Source organism: Bubalus bubalis, chromosome 12 (genome assembly GCF_019923935.1).
Source record: "Bubalus bubalis isolate 160015118507 breed Murrah chromosome 12, NDDB_SH_1, whole genome shotgun sequence".
Lineage (NCBI taxonomy): Eukaryota > Metazoa > Chordata > Mammalia > Artiodactyla > Bovidae > Bubalus > Bubalus bubalis.
The window spans coordinates 13,570,563-13,584,073 of NC_059168.1; the positions used below are offsets into that span (position 1 = coordinate 13,570,563).

At 49.1% G+C, this 13,511-nt stretch overlaps 1 protein-coding gene across 2 annotated transcripts in view; it reads left to right on the forward strand.

Annotated features, from left to right (window-relative positions):
- Positions 1 to 13,511, forward strand: part of ADD2 (adducin 2) — a 128,200-nt gene that overhangs the window by 106,901 nt on the left and 7,788 nt on the right. For both annotated transcript variants that reach the window (XM_044925792.2, XM_025260842.3), the window contains 4 exons: positions 377 to 496; positions 1,514 to 1,603; positions 3,522 to 3,669; positions 5,626 to 5,751. In XM_044925792.2, coding sequence (XP_044781727.2) covers positions 377 to 496; positions 1,514 to 1,603; positions 3,522 to 3,669; positions 5,626 to 5,751 — 484 coding nt within the window. The remainder of the gene's footprint in view (positions 1 to 376; positions 497 to 1,513; positions 1,604 to 3,521; positions 3,670 to 5,625; positions 5,752 to 13,511) is intronic.

The window sequence follows — 13,511 nt, forward strand, 5'->3', positions numbered from 1 at the left end:
TCACTACTTACTTTGTAAGTAGCTGGCAGCCAAATAGAATAGCTCTTCATTAAAAAAATGAAACTATCCACAAGTCCTCTTAAAACGCGAGTGGCCGGCTGTCTGTCTAAACTGGTCACCGAGGCTCCGTCCCTCCTCTTAAGTGTTATTTATGGCCGTTGATCAGGGGCCTTAGTTTAGTTGCTGGGTCATCTGCTGCCCATCTCTGCTCTGGGAGACAGACATCCAAGTGCCCCAAGAGTAGGAAATGTGTTTGTCTAGGCTTGCTGACCTTCCATGCAGGCTGGTCAGCTCAGCTCTCCTGGGGTGGAACACTGGGGTGGACGGTGAGCTGTGTGCCTTTGTTTTACCCACCGGGCCTTGTGTGTGTGTTCAGTGGATGAAGGCTGACGAGGTGGAGAAATCCAGCAGTGGCATGCCTATACGGATCGAAAACCCAAACCAATTTGTGCCTCTCTATACTGACCCCCAAGAAGTGCTGGACATGCGCAACAAGGTAAGGTGTAGCTAACTGCCTCCCACTCTTTTCCCGCAAGGGTGTAAGGAGGGGGCGTCCACAGGATGTGCACAACTTACCCCAGGTGCGTCTTATGGGAAAGAAGAAAAGAAAGCGTTAGTCGCTCAGGTCATGTCCAATTCTTTGTGACCCCATGGACTCTAGCCCACCAGGTTCATGGAATTCTCCAGGTAAGAATCCTGGAGTGGATTGCCATTCCCTTCTCCAAGGGATCTTCCTGACCCAGGGATTGAACCCAGGTCTCCTGCATTGCAGGCAGATTCTTTACCATCTGAGCCACCAGAGAAGCCCACATGGGAAAGAAGGTATCATTTATTGGCCATGTTCCAGGCACAGTGCTAAGTGCTGTGGTTTTTTCATCACGTGTAAACATCTAAGAGAGGGCTGCTAGCTTCAGACAGTAGATGTGTCTAAGAGGCCCCCAAATTGAATTTTTACAAATTTTATGCTGTTTCCCTTTGGCTCATTTTCAAAATTGCAAAATCCTTTATATTTATTTCTCTACCTTGGCTTTACAGTTCCCTCACTTATTTTCTTCATGTTACTTTAAATACCTAAATTGTAACAGAACCACCTCCAGTAGGTTAGGCATGCTCTCAGAGCAGTGTTTCAATGTGTGTGCCTCTGAAATGCAGATTTCTGGCTTACCCCCAACCCTCCTCCAACAGGTTTGAGATTTAACATGTATGAGGTGTCCTCTTCCCCCAGAAATTTGTAGTTTAAACCAATTCCTCAGGGACTTTATAGGAATATTGAAAATTGAGAACCCCCCTCAAGGATCTACCATGCCTCTTCATCTCTTACAATGAATGACCTTCTTAGAGTTCATGAGAATCTGGTGTTTTACATCAACTGCTCATTCCCTGAACAGCCATGGAGATTGTCTCAGAGTGGACGTGATGTGTTACTGTGTTACGTTCACACCACACTGGGCGGCCTATTAAGTACGCCCTGCTTCTGGACTGCTAGCTCACTCTCCCCTCCCTTTCCACACAGATTCGAGAACAAAACCGACAGGATGTGAAGTCGGCAGGGCCCCAGTCCCAGCTGCTGGCGAGCGTCATCGCAGAGAAGAGCCGAAGCCCGGTACAGCAGATGCTGCCCCCGCCTGCAGGGGAAACGAGTTTGCCTTCTGGGTCTGCAGTGCCTGGGGCTGGGCGGCAGGACCCCTGAGCTCACATATGCCCACCTTTCCCTGTGCTCTTGGGCGCTGGTGCTCTTGCTGCAAAATGGATGCTGTGAGGACTGAGGACAGTGTTTTATCGCCCGCTGTGGGCGCCAGGAAGGCCGGGAGAGGGGTCGGGGAGCAGCCCAATCCGCCCACCCGCCGCAGTGATACGGAGTGATACGGCTTCCCTGGTTCCCCTTTGGAACTCCCGTCTGCCCTCTGCCGGTGCTCCGCAGGGTGGGCTCGCAGGAGCGTGGCTGGCCGCTCCCAGCGGCTCTACAGCTGCTTGCTCCAAATGGTTCTGTCCTCTGTGCTTGAATATGGCATCATCAGGCCATACCTCTGAGAGGATGCCCACGTGCTCTCAGAGGGCAGACGTGTATATAAGGACGGGTGCTCTGCAGGAGGGGGAGGGCCAGTGAGTTGCCTACAAAACCCACATGGAGTTAGAAAATACAAAGTTGTTTCCATGCTTGAGATAGAACAGTGTTTGTGTAGTGCTTAGCGAAAGGGGTAAAAGTCAGAGTTTTGGCTTGTGTTGGAAATCATTGCTGCTCATTGCAAAGTCACAGTGGCATCTTCCTTAGCAGTAAGGGCCGGGCCGGGTGTGTGGAGGATTCAGGGACCATTTCTCTCTGCAGAGCAAACTAATGTCATGATTGCACATGGGGCTGCAACTCACAAGATGGGTACCCATTGGGAAGGGGAGTGTGAAGGTCATGCCATCCCCTCCACCCAACCCCAGCTCAGCCAAGAGGAGGGACATCAAATGTGCTACAGGGTCAAGGATAGACATACCCACCCCCATGATATTGGGGGGAGGTGAGAGTTCAATACAATGAGCAAAATTATTAAAAACTCTGCCATTTATACCGAGTGCTCTCCTTGGAGTCCCTCTTCTTGGGATCTTGTTGGACTCGTTTGTGAACCCCATAATTGATAGGCCCAGTGCTGCTCTTCTTTTGGTAGGAGCCCAGGGCCCATCATCAGAATACCTGATGGGCCAGAAACAGATGGCCCGGAGTGCGTGATGTGGGCCAGCTGCTCTGGCTCACCTTCCTTGGGCTTCACTTTCTTTGGCTCCCCAGCTCCAGAGCACTGTATCCCCAAAGGCCAAGAGGAGGATGCTGAGTTAGGATAAAGGGATAAAGGGCTGTGGGGTCTGAATATTAGTCCCTGTCCTGGGCGAGAGGGGTCAAAGGATTCCGGGAGCTCACACAAGCCCAGTGGTAAGCTCTCCAGAGCCAGGGGCTCCCCAGAGATGGTGAAACACAGTGATTTTGCCAATGTCCCTGCGGGGACCTGCAGAGCAGGCAGGTTGAAGATCCAAGATTCAAGACCTTAACTTCCTTGAATTTATGACTGTGTGCACAACAGAACTAACAGTTTGGACTGAGAATGCTGGAGTCATTGTGTGTTTTGCATATGACTTACTGCTGTGTGCTGTGTGGCTTGTCCTGCTGCTGGGGGAGGAGGGGTGGTGGGTGGGGAGTGGCTGGCTTGAAGCTGGTTGAGCCAACGCTTTGCTTGCTGGGTTTTGGCTGGCTGACTGTGGGCCACTGACTGTATTTGCATAGTGACAGCTTGCAAGTGTCCACAGGAGAGATTGCAATAAAGGTGCATCTTCCTTCTCCTTGGGAGCATCCTTTGATTTTATTTCCGGGGCAGAGGGAGGTACCCCTGCATTCATCCAAGGCCCTGAGCTATTGCTAAGGAGCTGCTTGCCACGCTGTCCCTAGCAAGACCATGGGCAGCCACATGAGTCTGAAAGGAAGCTGGAGCCTGGGCCCTGAGCACGGCGTTCAGAGGGCAACACGCTCTGTGGTTAACTTTCAGTCCACAGACAGCCAGCTGATGTCCCAGGGCCAGGCGGATGCCAAAGACGAATCCGAGGAGACGGCGCCCAACCCCTTCAGCCAACTCACGGACCAGGAGCTGGAGGAGTACAAGAAGGAGGTGGAGAGGAAGAAGCTGGAACTGGAGGGTAAATGACCCTGGTGGGGGGCCCGTGCTTTAGGACCTGCGGGAGGGAGGGGAGAGCTTGGGGCACCGGGGAGGCAGCAGAGCAACTGAGGCCATCAGTTGCTCAGGGCCATCACCCCCTGCCGTGCCCCCCCAAGCAGCGGGACCCACTCCTTTCTGCCCACCAGAGTCCCCAGGGCTCCGTCCAGGCTTCTTTGCTTTGTTATCAATCTTCATTTGCTTCTCTGTGTCTCTTCTCTCTCATGTCTTCAATTTGACCTTCCTGCCTCATCACCAAACAATATTCTTATGAGCATAATACTGTTATCCCCAATAATGCCCCTCATGGCTCGTACCTGGCAGTGGTTACATGGTGCTGCCATGACCCCACTGATGCTCTCACCTGGGAAGAAGGAGTTAATCCATGTGGTGCTTACTTAGAGTAGCACCATATAAATATGGCCTAGGTCAGTAAGCACCAGAGAAATGTTAGTTATAATAATATGATCATTATTATAGTGATCACTGTTGTTGATGGATCTATCTGGTTTGGTATAAACCTGGAAATCAGAACTGTAAGCAGCCAAGGCTTTTATGTCAGAATCTCAGTCAAGCCCATCTCTCCACGCTGACTTTTGAGAGCTTGTTCATGCCTTTGTCCCTTCCTGGCAGAGTTTCCCTTCTTGGCTACCTTATTCAGTATTGTCTACACTTCAGGCTCCATGGCAAACTTCTCTCCATCTAGCAAGCCCTCTCTGTTCCCCTCATGAGCTGTCCCTTCTCTTTGCTCTAGATGCACTTGGGGTCTGAGACACAGGACTTAGCTCTTGATTTTGTCCACCAGACAAGATGATGCTGAAAGCTCAGCTTCTCTCTGCACCGGTGCAGAATCAAATCTCAGAGACGGAGTTTTGGGTGAAGTAGATAGGAATAGCTTTACTGTTTGGCCAGGCCAAGGGGGCAGCAGTGGGCTAATGCCGTCACAACCATGTGTTCCAACTTGGGGAAGATAGTGAGAAATTTTGTATTAATTGTCCAAAGAGGGCGTGATCAGCTCATGGACATTCTTTTGATGGGTTGGTGGTGTGGTAAGTTGGAGTCCGCATCGTTAGCCTTCAGTTCCAACTGATCTGGGGTCTGCATGCTTGTGGGCAGCATATCATTATTAATCATTACCTTCTTCCACTTGGAGGGCATTTCAGTATCTGCAAAATAGCTCAAAGATATGGTTGTGTGTATCCTCTGATGGGCCTTGCCCCGAGGCTGCTCTTGCTGTTTGTTTCTCCCTTGTCTCACCTCCTGTCCCTTTGATAATTAACAACAGCTTGAATCTCCCCATTGGAACTCAGGGAAGATCATGGAGGTTGAATGAAGGTAGCTTCCTATAGTCAAAGAAATGGGGGACAGAGAGGCCTTGTGCCCAGGAGTCCCACAGGCCCCTGCATGGTATCAAAGGCTTTTATTCCCTCAGGGAAGGACCTTCTTCCACGTCCCCCTTCCCCACCCAAAGTCAGCCATCTTCCTGGGCACAAAGGCACTAGAAGAACCCTTGCCAGCTTGCTTGGAGTTCTCACGTGCCGGTCGAAGAAGTAGATAGAAAAATATAGTGCTTTTTGTCTCTAGAGATTGTTTGGACTGAACATGTAAATTATATAAATAGCATATGAGCTGCATACAAATGGTGGGCAGGAATTCCCCTGCAGTCTTGCATCTACATCAGGGGTAATATAATCCATCCGAGGATGTGATTTGATGGAGGAAACAGAACTGGACTCTGACTCCTCCCATTTGCCTTGCCCAGAGTGTAGCAGACATTTTAAAAAGTGTGTGTGGGGGTGGGGGGTGGGGATGGGGAAGCAGCTAATTCCAGTTAGGAGAAATAAGGACCAAGTAGAAGAAAGCACTGCCTTAAAGCACTCTGTCTGCCCATCTCTCCTCTGCCTGACCTCTGTCCTGAGTTGCTTTTCTGTGTTTTCAGGAGAGAAGGAGCCTGCCCCAGAGGAACCTGGCTCCCCTGTGAAGTCTGCACCTGCTTCTCCAGCTCAGAGCCCAGCCAAGTCCGAGCCGAAGAGCCCTGTGGGCTCTCCCTCCAAATCTGTGGACGGTGAGTGGAGCTGAAGCGCTTGCTGGCAGGGAGTAGGCACCTCCACAGACGGAGAAAGGGGTCTGCACGGAATTGTGCACTGCAGCGCCTCCGCCTTTTGACACATGCTGCCCTCCTACCAGAAACTCCTTCCCCTCTGCTTTTTCTAGGGATCCTGAAATAGAGGTTGCCAGTTTTAAGCTTGTTCCATTCACAGGCTGTGACAATACACCTTGTGGGTATAGCCCGGTCTAAGCAATGCTGAGTATGTTAATGATTGGCCCATAGCCTCCTCATCTTCAACTCAGGCCAGACTGGCTGGTGGGCCTTTCTAGATGCAGCAGCCCAGTGCTTAGATTCTACTGTGCACAGGGATCACCTAGGCATCTGGTTAAAGTGAAGATTAAAATGTTAAAATTAAAACTAATACAATTATGTAAAGTTTAAAAATAAAATAAAATTTAAAATAAATAAATAAATAAAAGGGAAGAAAAAAAAAAAATAAGATGCAGTAAGTCGGGTGGGACCTGAGACCCTGCACATCCAGCAAGCTCCCAGGTAAGGCTGATGATGTCACTGTCAGCTGTGACTGTGTATTGGAATCACCTGGGGAGCTTTACAGTTCCTGACACCTGCCAGGGTCCTACCCCAGTGATTCCGAGCTCAGTGGTCTAGGAGTGGGGGCGGAGGAGTGCAGCCTAAAGTGATAACATCTGTTTCCAGGTGAGTCTAATACATAACCCAGGTTGAAAACAGGAGATCAGCCCTGGGTGTTCTTTGGAAGGAATGATGCTAAAGCTGAAACTCCAGTACTTTGGCCACCTCATGCAAAGAGTTGACTCATTGGAGAAGACTCTGATGCTGGGAGGGATTGAGGGCAGGAGGAAGAGGGGACGACAGAGGATGAGATGGCTGGATGGCATCACCGACTCAATGGACGTGAGTTTGAGTGAACTCTGGGAGATGGTGATGGACAGGGAGGCCTGGCGTGCTGCAATTCATGGGGTCGCAAAGAGTCGGACACAACTGAGCGACTGAACTGAACTGAACTGAACTGAACCCTAAGCCTAACCCTAAAAACCCAAAGGAGAAAAGGAAAGATATACCCATTTGAATGCAGAGTTCCAAAGAATAGCAAGGAGAGATAAGAAAGCCTTCCTCAGAGATCAATGCAAAGCAATAGAAGAAAACAATAGAATGGGAAAGACTAGAGATCTCTTCAAGAAAATTAGAGATACCAAGGGAATATTTCATGCAAAGATTGGCTCAATAAAGGACAGAAATGGTATGGACCTAACAGAAGCAGAAGATATTAAGAAGAGGTGGCAAGAATACACAGAAGAACTGTACAAAAAAGATCTTCACAACCCGGATAATCACCATGGTGTGATCACTCACCTAGAGCCAGACATCCTGGAATGTGAAGTCAAATGGGCCTTAGGAAGCATCACTATGAACAAAGCTAGTGGAGGTGATGGGATTCCAGTTGAGCTATTTCAAATCTGTAAAGATGATGCTGTGAAAGTGCTGCACTCAATATGCCAGCAAATTTGGAAAACTCAGCAGTGGCCACAGGACTGGAAAAGGTCAGTTTTCATTCCAATCCCAAAGAAAGGCTGTGCCAAAGAATGCTCAAACTACCACACAATTGCACTCATCTCACATGCTAGTCAAGTAATGCTCAAAATTCTCCAAGCCAGGCTTCAGCAATACGTGAACCGTGAACTTCCAGATGTTCAAGCTGGTTTTAGAAAAGGCAGAGGAACCAGAAATCAAATTTCCAACATTCACTGGATCATGGAAAAAGCAAGAGAGTTCCAGAAAAACATCTATTTCTGCTTTATTGACTATGCCAAAGCCTTTGACTGTGTGGATCACAATAAACTGTGGACAATTCTGAAAGAGATGGGCATACCAGACCACCTGACCTGCCTCTTGAGAAACCTATATGCAGGTCAGGAAGCAACAGTTAGAACTGGACATGGAACAACAGACTGGTTCCAAATAGGAAAAGGAGTACATCAAGGCTGTATATTGTCACCCTGCTTATTTAACTTATATGTAGAATACATCATGAGAAATGCTGGGCCGGGGGAAGCACAGGCTGGAATCAAGAATGCCAAGAGATATGTCAATAACCTCAGATATGCAGATGACACCACCCTTATGGCAGAAAGTAAAGAAGAACTAAAGAGCCTCTTGATGAAGAGGAGAGAGAAAAAGTTGGCTTAAAGCTCAACATTCAGAAAACGAAGATCATGGCATCTGGTCCCATCACTTCATGGCAAATAGATGGGGAAACGGTGGAAACAGTGGCTGACTTTACTTTTCTGGGCTCCAAAATCACTGCAGATAGTGATTGCAGCCATGAAATTAAAAGAAGCTTACTCCTTGGAAGGAAAGTTATGACCAACCTAGACAGCATATTGAAAAGCAGAGACATTACTTTGCCAATAAAGGTACGTCTAGTCAAGGCTGTGGTTTTTCCAGTGGTCATGTGTGGATGTGAGAGTTGGACTATAAAGAAAGCTGAGCGCTGAAGAATTGATGCTTTTGAACTGTGGTGTTGGAGGAGACTCTTGAGAGTCCCTTGGACTGCAAGGAGATCCAACCAGTCCATCCTAAAGGAAATCAGTCCTGAATTTTCATTGGAAGGACTGATGCTGAAGCTGAAACTCCTATACTTTGGCCAACTGATGCGAAGAGCTGATTCATTTGAAAAGACCCTGATGCTGGGAAAGACTGAGGGCAGGAGGAGAAGGGGACGACAGAGTATGAGATGGTTGGATGACATCACCGATTCAATGGACTTGGGTTTGGGTGAACTCCAGGAGTTGGTGATGGATAGGGAGGTCTGGCGTGCTGTGGTTCATGGGGTCTCAAAGAGTCAGATACGACTGAGTGACTGAACTGAACTGAATAATACCGTCCACACCTCCCAGATCATGAAAGTGTCTTTAATGAGCTTCTGGAATCACTGTGGGGAATGAATGCTCCTCCCCTGGGTCCCCCAGGGCCCTCACCAGGGAGGCCTGGACCCCATGCACATGGTACCAGCTGGGTGGCCTGATGGAACCTTCCCCTTCCTGGGTAGAATGGCCAGACATGTGGATGCTGTTTGCGTACCGCAATCCTGAGCTCCTTCTGTAAGTGAGTTGCTGTCTTGACCACAGGCCTAGCACTGCCAGAGGAAACCCATCTGCTTGAGGCCAGAGCCTGAGTGATGTCCCATGATGTCCCATGACTGTGTCCATCTGTCTCATCATGGTGTTGTCAGCCCGTCTGCACAGTGTTTTCCTTCCTCTTCTCATTTGTGCCTTCATCAAAGGAGTTTCCTCTGATTCTGAATACCTGTCTCTGTCAGAAGTATAGGGATGCTGTTTACTAACTTACTCCAACACTTGCAATGTGGGGAGGGAGGAGTATTGCAAAGGAAATAGATTTCTCCTCAATTTTTAATTTGCAGTTCACAACCTTGCCTTTGGGAGGTTTCCTGACTGTAAATGCCATGACCAATTCCACATGTGCTGTGCATGGACTAGGCTCCCTCTAAGATAGATGTACTCATGCACAAACACTCTTGTATTCACACAGGGCACACCACCCACAAGCAACAAGCCCCCACAGTGAATGAACTGTGGGACCAGCTGCTGGGTACTCCCCTCTGGCAGTTCCTGTGGCCTCAGGGGCACACCTGCAGCCCATTCCTAATGCATGGGCCCATCTAAGGAGCCCATGATGTCTTCTAGGGCTGGAGGCCAGAGCCTGAATGACCTTGGGGCACAACTGCCAGATCTGGATGCATAGTGCACCCAGCCTGACTGCTGTCTGCAGCATCCCTGCAGCCAACTGTAGGAAGGCAATGCCACTGAGAGGAGGCTTCCATTTAAGCTCTTGGGAGCCCCTTAGAGCAATTTCTGCTGCCCAGTGGGACAGAGGGCAGGAGGAGGAGGATGTAAGGGGTGAGATCACTGCTTTCCCACTGGCTGAATTCCTGCTTTTCTTTGACCCAAATCTGTGCTCCATGGAGAGGCACACCCCAGTTGAGTTGTTAGAAGAGACTTTCTGAAATAGAGTTGGGGAATGTGGACCTCTTTGGAGCCGACCTTATGTAATGAGACCCAGTTGGAGCTGTCTAGGATGACTGTTGTGAGGTGGGGCTGGGTGGCTTGGCCATGCTGCCCGATGGCTTGCCCAGCTCCTCAGGGTGACAGGGCTAACACTCCAAGCAGCATCTACACTTTCACGTGTAGCTCAGCTACTGGGTCAGGAATGGCTTTTTCTCCATCTGTCACCATACTCTCAAATCCTCTTGTGCTAAATCACCTCACCATCACTTTTCCTCTGTCTCCTTGATTCCTACCACCCAGCGTCTCTGAAAGAGGCTTTCAAGTTCTCCTCCCTCACCTCTGCCATCTCTGTCATCACTTTATCTTTGACCAGCTCCTGACTGTCCCTGCCCTGCAAACTCCATCCCTCCAGGAGCACTGGCTATCCTCGCAAAGAAATAGCCCTCCATTTGACATTAGAAGATCAGCCCTGTCACTGACTAATTTAGCCACTTCAAATAAGTTGCTTAAAAACACTAAAGAATGGGGAACTAACATGAATCCTTGGCTTTCCTAATTCACAGCATCGTTATCAGGATAAAAGGAGCTCCTAAATATAAAGGGATCCGGTCATGTGTTTTCATAAATGAGCTCTCACTATGTACTGTGTTCCCAGGGTGGTGAGAGATACTATACTGCTTGCTGTTTTAAATCACTAAGTTTTGGGGTGGTTTGTTATGTAGCAGTAGATAATTATTAAATCATAGCACTTAATGAGAACCGGTTTATGGAAATTAGTTCTTCTGTGGGTTGACTAGGCTCAGCGGGATGGTTCTTCTGCTCCACTGATGTCAGCTGGAGCTGCAGTCATCCGGGTGCCTGACTGAACTAGAATTTCCAAGATAATGCACTCACGTGTCAGGTGCCTTGGCCGGAGTGGCTGGAAGGCTGGGCTCAGCTGGGACAGTGGAATGGCTGGGCCTCTTTGTCTGTCTCTGTCTCTCTCCATGTGATTGTAGGTACTCTTCGTGTGGCCTCTCCATCTATGTTCCCATCAAGGTTGTTGGACTTTATACATGGTGCCTCAGGGCTCCCCAAACAGAAGCTAGCAGAAGCTGCTAGGCCTTCTTAATTCTTCATCCTGAGGCTGGTTAGTGGCACTTCCTTTAATGGCATTTCCTCTAGTGGCACTTCCTCTGCATTCTGTTGCTTCCTCCAAGTCACAGGGCTATCCCCTACTCAGTGTGGGAGGGGGGCCACACTCAAGTGTAAAATTAATATATTGGTAGTAGGTTTAGAAAAGGGCAAGATCATTGTCAAATGTCAAGGGAGGCTTGGACCAGACCATGGGGAGATATATGCTTGGACTGGCAGACAAGAGTAGAGTGAGCTTTCCAGGGAGTGGGTATTTCTGGGAGGGGACACTGGAGGACTGAGAGACAAGTGTTTGGATGCTGAGGGAAAGTGAGAAATCCACTCCGAGAGGTAAGTACCCAAACAAGCTTGGCACCCCCCTCCCAAAGCACCTTTCTTCCTCCTCCAGCCCCTGCAAGCCTTTCAGCTCTTTCCAGCCCATGAGGGTGTAGATATTGTCCCTGCCTGCCAAGCCCAGTCTTTCTCTGAAAGAGAAAGGGCACTCTCCCTACTCCCTTTTCTCTTCCTCCTGCTTCCTGACCACCATCCTTGGATAGACAACCCCCTTTTCCAGCCTCTACTTCATTCCACCCACTCCCACATCTGTCTCCTACTCCCAGAGCTCCAAGTGCCCCATCTAGGAGAGAAAGCCAGTGATTCTCCTTAGGGGATGTGAGAAGGTGAGTTTCCATCTGCTTCTAGTTGCTGGGGCTCTTCCCAGCCTGGTCTTCAAATAGCTGAAGACCCCTCAAGTTCTGATCTTACCTGTTTTGGGCTTTTAGCAGAGGAGGGATCTGGACTCTCAGAGCTGGTCCTTGATGCTTTTATTACTGGGGCCCAATAAGTATTTCTAGAGCCCTGTTCTGCCTCCCCTTCTCTTGGCCAGCCACACCCTTCAGTGTTTTGGTTTCCTCCAGTTGAGGGAGTGATGACCTTAATTTGGAACCTGACTTCTCCAAGGCCTTTTGCCTCCCGGCCCCACTTTGTGTTTCTGCTGCTCCCCGAGAAATTCATCATGAGAAAGCTCTGTATACTGCCAGCATGAGAAATGCTGCCAGTATACTCAGCATGGTCTCATTTTCTGGATGGGGAAGAAGTACCTGGGCGTGTGCTCCTAAAGCAAGACACGGCAGAGGCTGCAGCTGTGGATGAGGCTGCTGGGGTGGGCATGGATGAACGGTGCTGTTGGAGTGAGGCTGCCTGTTGCCACCAGGGCAGGAAGTAGCACATGGACAGAAATGGAGAGCCCTCTAATCCACAGTCGTGTTCATGGAGCTAGAAAGCAAGTAACAAAGTCATCTGAGAGGGTGAGACTTGAGAAACATGACCTCATGGGTCACCTCAGTGAGGGGCCATGAAAGGAACAGAAGTCCAGGGGATTGAGAGTGGGGACAGAGGAGGAGGTTCAGGAGGTAAAGGCCAGCACACAGCCTGCTCTTTGTTTACATGGTTGGCTCAGGCTGTGACAAGTAAGAAAGATGACAATGTGTGGTGTTGGCTTGGTTGGAATAAAACCATTCACATGTTCATTTGTTTGCTGATGCATTCAGCCATTCATGGATTCCACAATCACTTTTTGAATACCTCCTATGAGCTAGTTACATAGAAAATTAAACACAGTCTTGTCTAATTTATTTCAGTTTTGAGGGAAGGGATAGACATTAAAAAGAAGTGATTGTTGTATATTTCTGTGATGGAAATTTGTACACTAGGGGCCCAAAGGAGTGACACATTCTACCTGGAAGCAGGGATGGGATCAGGAAAGAGTTTAAGGGGAGGGTAAGACTCAAGCTGATTCATTGTGTGGGTGAAGGTTGGGGACATGGAGAAGACAGAGAAGGGCAGTCCAGGCAGAGGGAAACAGGCTGTGAAGGCAGAGAGAGGTCCAGGGACAGAGGGTTGATGAGGCCAAAAGCAGGTGAGGAGAGGAGAGCAGTCAGGGGGAAGGTTGTGTCTGGACTGCTTTCTTGTCTTCAAGAGAATGGCCAGTGATGACCATGGGAATGCATGGGGGGAGAGCAGACCATAAGGGCCATAGGAGTCAAGGGCTTTAGAGGGCTTGGTAGGTGGGTGATGGCAGGATGCGGGCCACACAGTAGGAAGATGGGAGCCAGGGCCAAGGCCCTCAGTACTAACAGAAGACAGTTCTCAGGAGTCGTTGGAGAAGACTTTGGTTTGCCCAGAGAGTTAAATTAGCCCATTCTAACTGTTCCCAAATTTACCCCCCTCTTCCATGTAACCAGGTATTTCTTCAGTCTTTACCCTGGAAAGAGCCCTAGCCCTTTCCCAAGATTTCTGTTTTGTCCCACTCTGTAAATGACCAGCCCCACCTTCCCTAGCTATTCCTCCCACTTACACACATGCACACTCACATGTGCATTCACACACATACACTCATACACATGAACACGTGTGTTCAACACATGCACACTCACATGCACATTCACACACATGAACATGTACACATGTGTGTTCAACACATGCACACTCACACTTGTGTGCAACCACACATGCACACTCACACACATGCACTAACACATGCATACCATGTGCACACTCACACACTTAGATACACATGCTCACTCATATGTGCATACT